The 12,500-nt window shown below is 44.6% G+C and overlaps 1 protein-coding gene across 3 annotated transcripts in view; it reads left to right on the top strand.

The window, feature by feature from the left end:
- The window catches only part of LOC310854197 (neuropilin-2-like), a 96,264-nt gene that overhangs the window by 25,883 nt on the left and 57,881 nt on the right, over positions 1-12,500 (top strand). For all 3 annotated transcript variants that reach the window (XM_083758735.1, XM_083758734.1, XM_083758736.1), the window contains exon 3: positions 3,169-3,350. In XM_083758735.1, the coding sequence (XP_083614861.1) occupies positions 3,169-3,350 (182 nt within the window). The remainder of the gene's footprint in view (positions 1-3,168; positions 3,351-12,500) is intronic.

Genomic DNA, 12,500 nt, shown 5'->3' with positions numbered 1-12,500 from the left:
TAAGTCTCAGATCACTGGGTAAGCATAAGTAAACGCAGTTTAATGTACAAATGTGTACATTTGAAACTCTAGGATTCCAGGTACACGATGCATTAGCTTAGCATCTAGGCTAAAGCTAAGAAACAAAAAGCATTGGAACTTCATTCAACCAAAGCTAAATTTGAAAAAATAATGTGTCACAGAGTGAATTGCTTAGGGGGAGTAGTCGAGTCTGAAGAGGTGAGTCCTCGGATTACGGCGGAGTCCATACATACTTGTACACTCAAATTATCTCGTGTCTCCTATAGTTTTGAACTAATCGGCTTCTCGCTATCTCTCCATCGGGGCTGTTGAGGCTGGAGGCTCGTAGCCAAAGGTAGCTTAAAGCTAATCTGCAGAATCCATGTGTTACTGCAAGCGAGCCAAACAAGGACGTCTTTAGGGATGAGCGGCTGTCTACTTTATTCAGTGGTGGAAAATAATATGTACATTTACTCAAGTACACAATGTTGAGGTAGTTTTATTTGCATTTTATTTCTATTTTTTTCAATTTTTTTCTACTTCACCACATCTCAGATAATATATTGCACTTTTACTCCACTACAACTATTTGACAGCTTTAGTTACTAGTTACTTTTCAGATTTATTCATTTCTTTATGGATACAAAACATACATGAAACTACCTATTTGTATACTTTGGCTCGGCTGTTCGACAATATTATTAAAGTAATGCTATTCATTAGTAATGAAAACGTTTGGCAGATTTTGAAACACTGTAGTAGTACTTTTACTTTGGTACTTTAAGTATACTTTGACGCCAGTATACTTGTAACACATACAATTCACTGTGGTTAAAATCTGAGTGTTTTCTCGGGTCATTTCAGTTCATTCTAGTGCATTTTATTTGAGTGAAATCATGCCGGCAGTCAAGTCCCATTAACGTGTGTGTGTGTGTGTGTGTGTGTGTGTGTGTGTGTGTGTGTGTGTGTGTGTGTGTGGGGGGGGGTGTGTGTGGGTGTGTGTGTATGTGCGTTGCGTGCTTGTGACACTTTTTTTTAAGTGCCTGTCATCTCCTCGTGAAATGTAAGGGAACAACAACCCTGTTGTTTTTGACGGATTTGTCACATGAGCTAATTGAGATGGTTTGCGTGCATACATGTGTGTGTGTGTGTGTGTGTGTGTGTGTGTGTGTGTGTGTGTGTGTGTGTGTGTGTGCGCTCGCCCGCTCGCCCGCCGCTTAGGGAGGATGCCTTCCCAAAGCGGAGAGAGAAAAAAAGAGCTCAGAGAGGGGGAAAGAAAGAGAGAAAGAAAGAAAGAAAGAAAGAAGTGAGTGCCTCAGTCACCTCAAAGTGCACAAACACCATATTGACAATCAATTAGAAATAGCTGCAATTTATAATACATAAAAGACAAAACATGAATGTTTCATGGGAAACACGCGAGCGCGCACACACACACACACACACACACACACACACACAGAAGACGGAAGAGCACGATGGTTGATCTCATAGTTTTGACCTCATGTGAACTTGCTAATCCAATCAAATGTGAACCGGGTCTGATATCCACACGCCATGCGGTCAGTCTGTTGCCTGTGTCCTCTGGCTGTGTGTGTGTGTGTGTGTGTGTGCGTGTGTGCGTGTGTGTGTGTGTGTGTGTGTGTGTGCGTGCGCCGTGTGCGTGTGTGTGCGTGCGCCGTGTGCGTGACAATGTGTAAGGAATGATAGAGTGGTACTGTCGGCGTGCGTACCTACTCTATAAAGTACCTTAACCATCTCGACCTGACAATTTTGCAAAATGTACTTTTGCAATTTGTACTTTTGAATACTGCTATAGTATCACCCAGGGTATCTCAAAGCTACCCAGAGCCATTTGTCAATCTTCCATTTCCTCTCCTCTCTCTCTCTCCCCCCCCCCCCCCCCCCTGATAGTTTATGTTTTTATTATTTGAATCCAGGCGGTCCCGGTGCTCCTTACTTTTTCATGAGCCTCGCGGTCTATTTTCGAGCCAGCTTATTAATAAGTCCGCCCAGCTGTCTATTTGTGCATGTCTTCTCTCCCTGCAAGATGCTCGTTCTTTGTTGTTTGTCTCTCATGGCTCGTCTCTCACTCTTTCTGTCTCCTCATAGATCAAAGCCTGGTGGCTTTGGAGATTGGATCTCACCAACGGATATTAGATTCTTGTCCCCCGTGCAAACTGGGGCGCCGAATCCCTGAGAGTTCGATGTTTATACTGGACGTGTCAAATGGTTTTTTTTTGGGGAGGCTTTATAAGGTGCAAGCACTTTCAGCCGGTGCTTTTGAAAGGGAGCCAAGTTATGTGGGGGAGATATATTTATTTGTGACTGTGCCTGGACGCCTTGTACGCTAGCCAGTCCCCCGCGCGCGAACCCCCGGGCCCGATAAATAGCAGCGAACCTGTCTTGCTTTTTATTAGCCTAGCCCTCGTAACATTCTCTTTCTACCTCCCCTCTCGTCCCTATACGTCCGTCTCCGCTTCTCTCTCCTCTCCGTCTCTCTTTTTCTTAGTTTACTCGAACCAATTAAGTTACCAATTGGTAGCACCTGAGAGTTATGCCTTGCCTTGTTGTGCTATACTTTAGTTTTTTGTGTATACTTTGTTTGCACCGCGGTGTGAGCTTGCAAATCTGCTATTTTCAGAGACACCCGCATGCAACTAACAAGGCTTTAAATATCCACCGTGCTTGAAATGATGATTCCCTAATGGTATGACGTCTGCTAAAAGAAATAGAAAGGAGTGGAGAAGTCCTTCTCCCTGTTCAGTTCATTGTCAAACGGGTCTAGGGAAAGTTCCAACTAACATTGCGTATAGTAGTTTTATATGTTCACTCACGCAGACATAACTTTACATTCCATTTTCAGCAAGTTGTACAATAAGCTTAGTATTTGTAGGGCGTCCTCAAAATGTGATTTTGATGAAGTGATACGAAACATATTATGCACAGAGAGAGTTTACCCATTAAACCCCCGGGGAAAAAAAATAGCAGATCTACAAGCTCGTAGCGCGCCACTCGGTGGCACGCTATGAGCTTGTAGATCAATAGCTGAATTATAACAATGTTTAAAACACCAAAAGGGGTTCCCGCCCCCCAAAATGGGTTAAACTACACATAGCGTTTGCAATAAAACATACTAACAAATTAACAATGCTTATTTATTGTCAGGTACGACTTCATCGAGATCCGCGACGGCAACTCTGAAACGGCGGGCGTCCTGGGCCGCCACTGCAGCAACATCGCCCCGGCGCCCATCATCTCCTCCGGACCCTCCCTGCAGATTCGCTTCGTCTCGGACTACGCCCACCAGGGGGCGGGCTTCTCCCTGCGCTACGAGATCTTCAAGACGGGTGAGTGTGTGTGTGGGAGCGAGCTGGCGTCGGGATTTCTTCCAAAGCTCCAGTAGCCACAGGTCAACCCGAGACCCTACCGAGAGCTGACCCAAGTGGGATCTGGGGTTATGTCTTGCCACAGACCCCCGTCTGAAATGATGTTGTGCCAGCTGCCGCCATAAGAGAAGATTTGTTTAAAAAAAAAATCTAAATTTGTCACAATCTTTCAAGATTTTTCAAAAAATCAACTATCTACAAGCTCACAACCCGTTGCATCGCGACGGGTTGTGCGCTTGTAGATCTGCTATTTTCAAGTAGCCCAAGTATAACATGTGGTTAAAGTGGTCATTTAGCTGGGGACCCCCTGGAACTTGAGTGGTCCTTGAGGTGCAAGGACCACTGGGGGTCCACAGACCCCACTTTGAGAACCACTACTCTACAACACGCACAACCCCCCTTAATAAAGTGAAATAGGGAATGTGTCTGTGAATGGACAGAATAAATTTGGGTCTTGGTGTTGCTGCGTGGGTGTCGGACATGGGCAGTTGGATCAGGAGTCAGAGTGGGTTGGTGTGGTTTCCCCTGCTGTTAAGGGTTAATGTGTGTGTGTGTGTGTGTACTCAGATCCTCCACTCTCAAACTCATTGCAGTCCCCCCTTCAAATCTGAAAACAAAACGTGATCGGGCTTTCTCTGTAGCTGGACCTACACTTTGGAATAATCTTCCACTCCACATCAAGGCTAGCCCCACCCTGGAGATTTTTAAATCAAACCTGAAAACACACCTTTTTAGTCTGGCTTTTAATACAGTGTGAAGTTTTAGTGTTTATTGTTGTTCATTGTTTTTGTTGTTATTTTGTTTGTTTGGCCTGTTTTTTCGATTGTATTACTGTACTGTTTTATTATTGCACTGTGATAGACTACGCAGCCTGCAGGTGATAAAAGGACTAAATGGTTTTGAGTTGCTATTGTACTGTACGTTTTGAAGAGGAGACTCATGGTTGTGGAGAGGGAGACATAGTGTAGCTTTTAGCTGCATGCTCAAAATGCTCACCTCTAATGCTCAGCTCACTCATAATAGAAGTACGATATTAATCTTTGCTGACCCGTGGCCGGTATGCAGCCGGTTATTATCTGCTGTAGTGCCCTATTTAAAAACGGTATGCGTCGTTGACTCGTTGCTGTCGGGCACAAACCTTGTATCTCTGTTCCCCTCTAAATTAATGTCACGTTGTGAGCTTCCAGGTCTGCTGTTAGTGTTTTTGCTTTTCTAAGTGAACGTTTGTGAAGTGTGTATGTGTGCAACTGTCGAACCAATGACAAGTATTAAACAATTTATAATTTAGGCATTCTTCAGCTCTTTATCCAGAGCGAGTTGCAGTAAGCAAATACACATTTAAATACGCATGTAAATACATACGCCAAAATCCAAAGGGACGGTGTAGTATAGTACCCAAGTATGTATATCTATGATCATAAACCTTGACATGAATGTTTTAGAACAGCTAGACTAAATAACAACTACATTGGATCCATTTGAAACGCTAGTCATCCCCCCCCCCCCCCCCCCCCCCATATCCTTCGAAAAGAACAGTTTCGGACATGCAAGTTTTCCACCCCGACAGCGACAAAATATAGTCGACCTCGTTGCATTAGCCGCTTGAACCGTCAAATATTGACTTCTGAACCGCAGTTCACCCGACAGGGTCGCCCTCTGTCTGAGACATCCATTCTCTACTTAGTGTCACTGAACTTGAAACAGTTCAACTTCCGTGTGTGTGTGTGTGTGTGTGTGTGTGTGTGTGTGTGTGTGTGTGTGTGTGTGTGTGTGTGTGTGTGTGTGTGTGTGTGTGTGTGTGTGTGTGTGTGTGTGCGTGTGCGTAGTTGCGTAGTTGCGTAGTTGCGTACGCAAATCTTCCTATTTTTCCGGGCCCCCTTTGGCTAACGACCTGTGACTTTGTGATCTCTCACCCCGCCTTGCATTGGGGCGAGCATAAGCACAGACGACACGCTCGGAGCGATTAACATCAACGGAGAGGGACGTGCGCTTAAACACGAGTTTTACTGCAACCGGTGGGCGGGTGGGCGGGTGGGGAGGAAGATAGTTTTTTTTTGTGACTTTTCATTGCCACAGTGGAATCTGTGGAATGCTCGTTTAACCCATTTAGGCCTGACATCGAAATTTAAAAAATGTCTTCTAAATCCTGACAGTTTTCTGAAATACCTCATGTTTTTGTATCAGTGGTGCTCAATATTTCATGTCAAGGAACCCAAAAATGATCATCATCATCATCGTCATCACTCTACTCTAGCTACACTGTTGCATTCAAATGTTGATTGAAGTACAAAAGTATTGTGATCAAAACATATACTTAAAGCACACAAATCACTCGTCAAGCAGAATCGCACATTTCAGAATAATGCCTAATAATTTGCATTCGTATTCATTTGAAGGTGGAGGGACTTGTTTACCACCACCCACCCTCATCAGTATAGTTGTATCTTAACTAGAATGATCAAATAAAGGGTGCCACGCTAAAAGTACAATGTTTTTCTGTACAATGTAGATTCCACTGGGAACTAGATCCTAGTTCCCAGTGGTGGAAAGCAACTAAATACATTTAATTAAGTACTGTACAATTTTGAGGTATTTGTACTTTAAACCAAATATTGTACTTTTACCTCCCCACAACATGTATTTGAAATGTTGGATCATGGTAAATTCAGGGTTTGAATGTTGGGCTACCATTGAAAACCTATAATGCAAAAAAATGTCAAACTAGGGGTTATTCGTGATTCTGAACCCATTTCAAGCATTAGTTTGGCATGGAAAAACACTCCTTGGACTAAATACGGCCATAGTCCACCCAAATGTGATGACCTCATCACATTTATGAAGAAAAAAACCTTGAACGATTACTATTGCAATTTGTTTTGGGTCAAATCTTAGATTGACTGGCCTATCTTTCCACCACTGCCAGTTCTTGGAGGCACTGCACTGCCTCTCTGCATGCATTCTCTGTGTTTACCGTGCTGCTTGTAATGCGCTCTGCATGAGAGCGTCTGCTAAATGTCTACATTGTTGTAATTCGACATAAAAACATGACGATGATGATGATGATGTAGGAGGGCACTCTCCAGCGGTTTTGGTGAGATGGAGTGGGAGGGGCTTTTAAAGGTCAAAGGTCTTATGGGAGGAGGAGGGGGAGATTGATGGAGGCTGGCGGAATGGAATGTCCCCGGAGGTCGTCTGAGAGCCCCCCGTGCGCGTGCACGATTCCACGCACGCTGCAGGTGGACACGCACACACATACGCGCACACATGCACGCACGCGGTTAGCGTCCACATTATGGTGGCAAAAAGTTATTTACAGTGTACACTCTCGAACACATCCTTTAGTATGTCGTCTCTGTCGGGTGCAAACCTCATAATATCCAAAACTGTTACTTATCAGGGTTCAAATAGAAAAGACATAAAAATAGCAGATCTACAAGCTCAATGTGTGTCGCTTCGTGCCACATTTCGATGTTGTAGATCTGCCACTATTATTGTTTTTGAATAACGATATGTTTTTGCTACACATATTGTGTCAGGCCAGGTTTCTGAACTGTCCACTGGACTAAGGACTATAAGATAGGTTGTAAATGGGTGACATGGTCCTGTAGCAAAAAGAGAAAGTGTTTCTCATCAGAGATGGATGTAAGCAGACGCCTCATACTGTATATGTGCCTAAAAAGTCTCTGTGTTTTACATCCAAACATTTTTTTTTGGCGTGGATTATGTAGCCTGTTGCCATGGTTTTGATTAGATCCTGCTATGTATCCAGGGATGTATAGGACATGCGTGCGTGTGTGCGTGCGTGCGTGAGAGAGAGAGACAGATGGACCGTGGAGAGGTAGAGTGATGAAGGGAAAGATAAAGGGACTCGCCCCTTGGAACTTCTTGCTGTTTGTTTTGCTAGATGCTCGTGAGCCTATCCAGATGTGTGTTGGTGGTTGGTTGTTCACAAATCCCATGAATGCCATTTCGAATAGCAGGTTGTTTAAAGACAGATGCTATGGGTAATTGGGTATGATGTTTACCTGACATTCTAGTATACTTCATCATGTGTCGACGAGAGTCAATGCCATTTACTGTACGTAGACCTCGCTCTCGGTAAGTCGCTCGGGATGAGCGCGCCAGAGCGCCTGCTTAATGCCTAGGCGGTAATTGCAAATGGTTCTCGGAGCGCATGTGTTAATTATGGCATTTCCTTCTAATCATGAGCTGTTTGCGTTAGCGTGGCAGGCCCGGGCCAAAGGCCTTTCCCACCGAAACACAAAACAACAGACACACACACACACACACACACACACAGAGCCCCATGCGGCGCCCAGGAGGTCTGGAGCTGTCGCCTTTATTTGTTTGCTTGTTTACGTGTGTGCGTGTGGAGTGGAATGCGGGCGCCACATGTGTGCGTCACGTGGGAATGGACGCAGCGTGTCTGTGTGTGTGTGTGTGTGGGTGGGTGTGTGTGTGCGTGGGTGTGTGTGGGGGTGTGGGTGTGTGTGTGTGTTACTATACTTGTGAGGGCCAAATGTCCCCTCATGTAGAGTATAATTTGAGAAATAGACAGACTAATTTCCTGGTCCTCACAAGAGAAAAACATAGTTTTACTAAGAAAACAAATATATTTGGGAAGTTAGACATAGAATTCAATTCAAGGGTTTAAGGTTAGTATTAGTCATTTTAGAGGTTAAGGTTGAGATTAGGCATTTAGAAGTTGGAGGTTATAGTGTTCGAGTTATGCCCGGTTTATTGGGTCAGCGCTTAGTTATCTTGCCGTTGTCACACCCCGAAAATAGCTGATCTACAAGCTTGGCGAGCTTGTATGTCCGCCAAAAATGCCTTTTTAAACCGTAACGCCTAACGTTAAGACTTAGAAAAAGGCATTTGTGAAATTGATATACTGTATATATCCGTAAAATGTATGTCCAGAAATATATTCCTAAAATGTATGTCCTAAAATGTACTTGTAAAATGTACATCCATATTTTTTATGTGCTCACAAGTATAGTAATACAAGCACGTGCACGTGTGTGTGTGTGTGTGTGTGCTTGTGCGCGTGCACACTTGCGCACGTGTGTGTGTGTGTGTTTTTAAGGGGTGCGTCCCGAATGTGATAGACATCTTAGGTCAACACACAGCGGGGAGGTGCACGCTTCCCCCTGTTCTTAAACACACAGTACACACACTCCAACATGCATTTTTACCATTGACCATGCAATGACTACAAATCTGTTTCAAGACAGAGCATGATTGTGTTGTCTCCGAGAGAGAGATGAAGCAGGGGCCCCAACTACATGACAACTACATTGTTGTAAACATTTAAATGTCATGGACCTTTTTTGACAGCACTGTCACCCATTGTTGGAGGGTTGCGTAGATTACTTTCATTTATATTTTTTGTTTGTTTGTTTGTACATTATCTTTTTGATTATAATATGTATAATCTATTATATAGAAAAGATTATGGGATATATTAGATTGGTGTCTATTTTCAGACATTAAACCACTGTCTTAAACCCTAGTAAGTATTAAACTTTACCTTTGTCACCCCCTCTACACCAAGCCTCTTTGACGAACATAGCCGTAAATATTTTTTTAATGCAAAAAATACAAAAAAGATGTACAAGCTTGCAGCATGGGCACAAAGTTGACACGCCGTAAGCTTGTAAATCTGCTATTTTAATAGCCAAAGGACACGGGTGCTTTCCCGGTTTTAATGGGTTTCTAAATGCTTTACATTTATGAAACACACACTAAACCTAAACAATTTTCAAGACTTTTGAAAGTGGAGGAAATAGCATATCTCCAAGCTCACAGTGTGCCGTGATGTGAGCTATATTTGCTTATTCTCCAGTCCCAGTCATGTGACAAAGTATAAGGCTGCGTTCACACTGGCAGATGCAAAATATACAAAGATGCAAAGCTGCACAGCATATTTGTATCTTTGTAGCTGAAGTTGAAACTACAGTAGCTCATCTTTTTTTGTAGCTTTGTAGCTTTTGCAGCAGCTACAACTGTCAGATGCATCTTGTGTCTTCACCGCGTGAATGCAAAATAACTGGGCAGTGGTTCCCAAAGTGGGGTCCGGGGACCCCCAGGGATCCTTGAGGGAGTTCCAGGGGGTCCCCAGCTAAATAGTTTGTAACCAAATGGACCCTTATGGGTCTGTAACTCTGAGAGTGTACAAATGGTTGCACACTGGACGCGTTTTTCGGAAAACCTTTTCGAAAAAAGCCAGTTTTTCATTCGGTTTTCCAAAAAACGAGCTCTGTGTGCAGGGACCTTAACGGGTCCATTTGGTTCCATTTGTACACTCTCAGAGTTAAATTAACATTGATTTTACAATATAATTTGGGGTCTCAGAGATAGAAATGCCATTCAATGGGGCCCGTAGACTATAATGCATGTCAAACTCCTTGAAACAAACCGGGTTTAGAATCGCTGCTAGAGCCGTAAAAATCTTCTCTTTTGGGGGTCCCTGGGGGGTGCGCACGCTTTTCCAACACACCAAAGGTCCGAAGCGCGGGACATGCGATGCGAAAATGCGACGGTCCGACATGCGCTGTTCCCGTGCTTGTAAGCCTGTATCTCTTCAAAGGGGGGTCTGCGGGGGCTAATTAGTGTCAATTTGGGGGTCCTTGACATGAAAACAAGTTAGGAACCACTGACTTACGGCAGGGGGTTCTCAACCCGTGGGTCGAGAATTATGTTGGGGGGTCCCCAAATTATTAAAATATATTTTTTGCAACTGAATGGCTGGAAAATGGAAATGAAGAGTTTACATTATAGTACACATTATACACCTTCCCTAATGATTATCTGGTTTCAGTATTTATTTATGGTGTATTGTCTCCATCATTAAGGTCATTGTACCAGTCCATTTATATTGGGGGTCTGGAGGGGGTGGGGGTCCCGAGACACTGCCAAAGCATCTCCGGGGGTCCCCGGCCAAAAACGTTGAGAACCCCTGACTTGCGGTATACATTACGGGAAAAGAAAGACACAACACAAACTATGGAGATGCCCCACAGCGATGTCATATACACGCCATCGGTAATTAGCGACATCAGATTATGATTTGCTTGTTTATTCATTTCACTGGCTCAGTGACCACATGGTGTGTAGTGTTACTGGAAGGGGAGCGGGGGCTGTTGCCAAGGCAACACAAACATTTCTGGCACACTGGCTTGCCTATACTTGTTATTAGTTACCACAGGATTATCTCATTTACTGTGTCGTGTAACCACCGAGTGGCGCGCTATGAGCTTGTAGGTCTGCTATTTTTGAAAAATGTGTCGCAAATTTGGAATATATTTTTTAACTCAAATCTTTGCTTCTGGGGGGTTCCTGGAACAACATATTTTGGAGGATTTAGAAGATTTTATTTATTTATTTCGAGGTCAGGCCCAAATGGGTTAACACCAGATTTATTTTCCCAAGACATCTAACAGCACTGCGCTGCAGATCGGCAACACTGATGGAAGGCCTCTCGTCCATCCAATGTCTTGGTATACGTACTGTACTGTACTGTCTGTACTGTACTGTACTGTACTGTACTGTACTGTACTGTACTGTACTGTACTGTACTGTACTGTACTGTACTGTACTGTACTGTACTGTACTGTACTGTACTGTACTGTACTGTACTGTACTGTATGTGTGTGTGTGTAAGGTGGGGGTACAGTGCGTCAGGCTAATTATCTCCAGTGATGTGAACTTGTGAAGTGCTGACCCCCATGATTCGGGGGTTCAATGTGACCCCGTCCCGCTACCTCGGGGGGAGTCGGGTAGGGGGGGGGGGGGGAGACCCAAAAAAACATCCTGCCATCCCCTCCGTCCGACCCCCTCACACACACACACACACACACACGTGCGATCACGCCCTAATCCGAGCGTACAGTGAAAGTGCACCGCCCCCACCTCCTTTTATTGTTGTGGCCTACTTTACTCATGCGTGTTTAACCCTTTATTCAGTCGAGAGAATCCCCCCGACGACACGCACACACACACAACCCGCCCACTCTCACACACACACACACACACAGACGCTCCTAAAGTCACGTGTTGCCGGCGCTGTTACCACGGCTACAGGGGGCAGACTTGCCCCCGTTGTTGCCCCGCGGATGGCAAGACGGCGGGGCCGTTCGGTAGCCAATCCCATGTCCCCGTGGATTGTAGGGTTAAACACACCCCCGCCCCCCCCCTCCCCACATGCCTCGACCACTGGGATCGACCCGCTGGCACACGCCATCTTGTACGGTCGCGGAGTCGTCTGGCACGCCGCCGCCGGCCCTGGAGTGGACCCCCCGACCGCGTGCCATACCCCCCCCCCACCCCACCCTCACACCGCGCCTTTGCTGGTCGGATTGAATCACGGTCCATCGGGGGGGTAGTGCCTCCTGTACAGTGGTGTTTCTTGATCTGTTTTTTGTCATTTCAAGGACCCCCGCTTTGATTTGCATTACATCTACACTGTAAAAAGCCTCGGCGTTGATGCAACTCTGAGAGCGTGCAAAACGTGTAACCAAATGGACCCGTACATAAAGGCCATCTATTTGCACATACAGTATACTCTATAGTACAGTTAGTACTAGAGTTAGTTTTAGTTAGTTAGTTTTCGTCACCAATAACTTGCTGACCGGCAGAGTCTCTGGTAGGACGCTCTGAAAGAGTATCCTATACTGACCCATCACCCAGCTGGCCACTCATCAAATGATTGGCTCAGTAATAATAATAATAATAATAATAATACAACTTTATTTGTATAGCACCTTTCATGACATGAAATGCAGCTCAAAGTGCTTTACAGAGCAATGGAGAAAGAAAGAAAAGAAAAGCAAGGCATAAACATTAAAAAAACAAGAGCAGTAATGCAATACAGTCATGAATAACCAAAAAACAAAAAAGATCAATTAAAAGCAAGAGTGTAGAAGTGGGTCTTGAGCTGTGCTTTAAAAATGTACACAGAGGCCGCCTGTCGAAGGTACAGTGGGAGTTAGTTCCAATGTCAAGTAATGCCACAAAAACTAAATAAGTCATTTTGTCTTTGTCTGTATTTTGCAGTTCCCCCCCCCCCACTCCCCGTGGTCCCCAGACCTGACTTTGACAAACACAGTGCCC

This window comes from Protomyctophum parallelum (genome assembly GCF_964188405.1).
Source record: "Protomyctophum parallelum genome assembly, chromosome: 23".
Classification (NCBI taxonomy): Eukaryota; Metazoa; Chordata; class Actinopteri; order Myctophiformes; family Myctophidae; genus Protomyctophum; species Protomyctophum parallelum.
The sequence above is the reverse complement of the archived record's forward strand: the minus strand, read 5'-3'. Positions and strand labels throughout refer to the sequence as shown.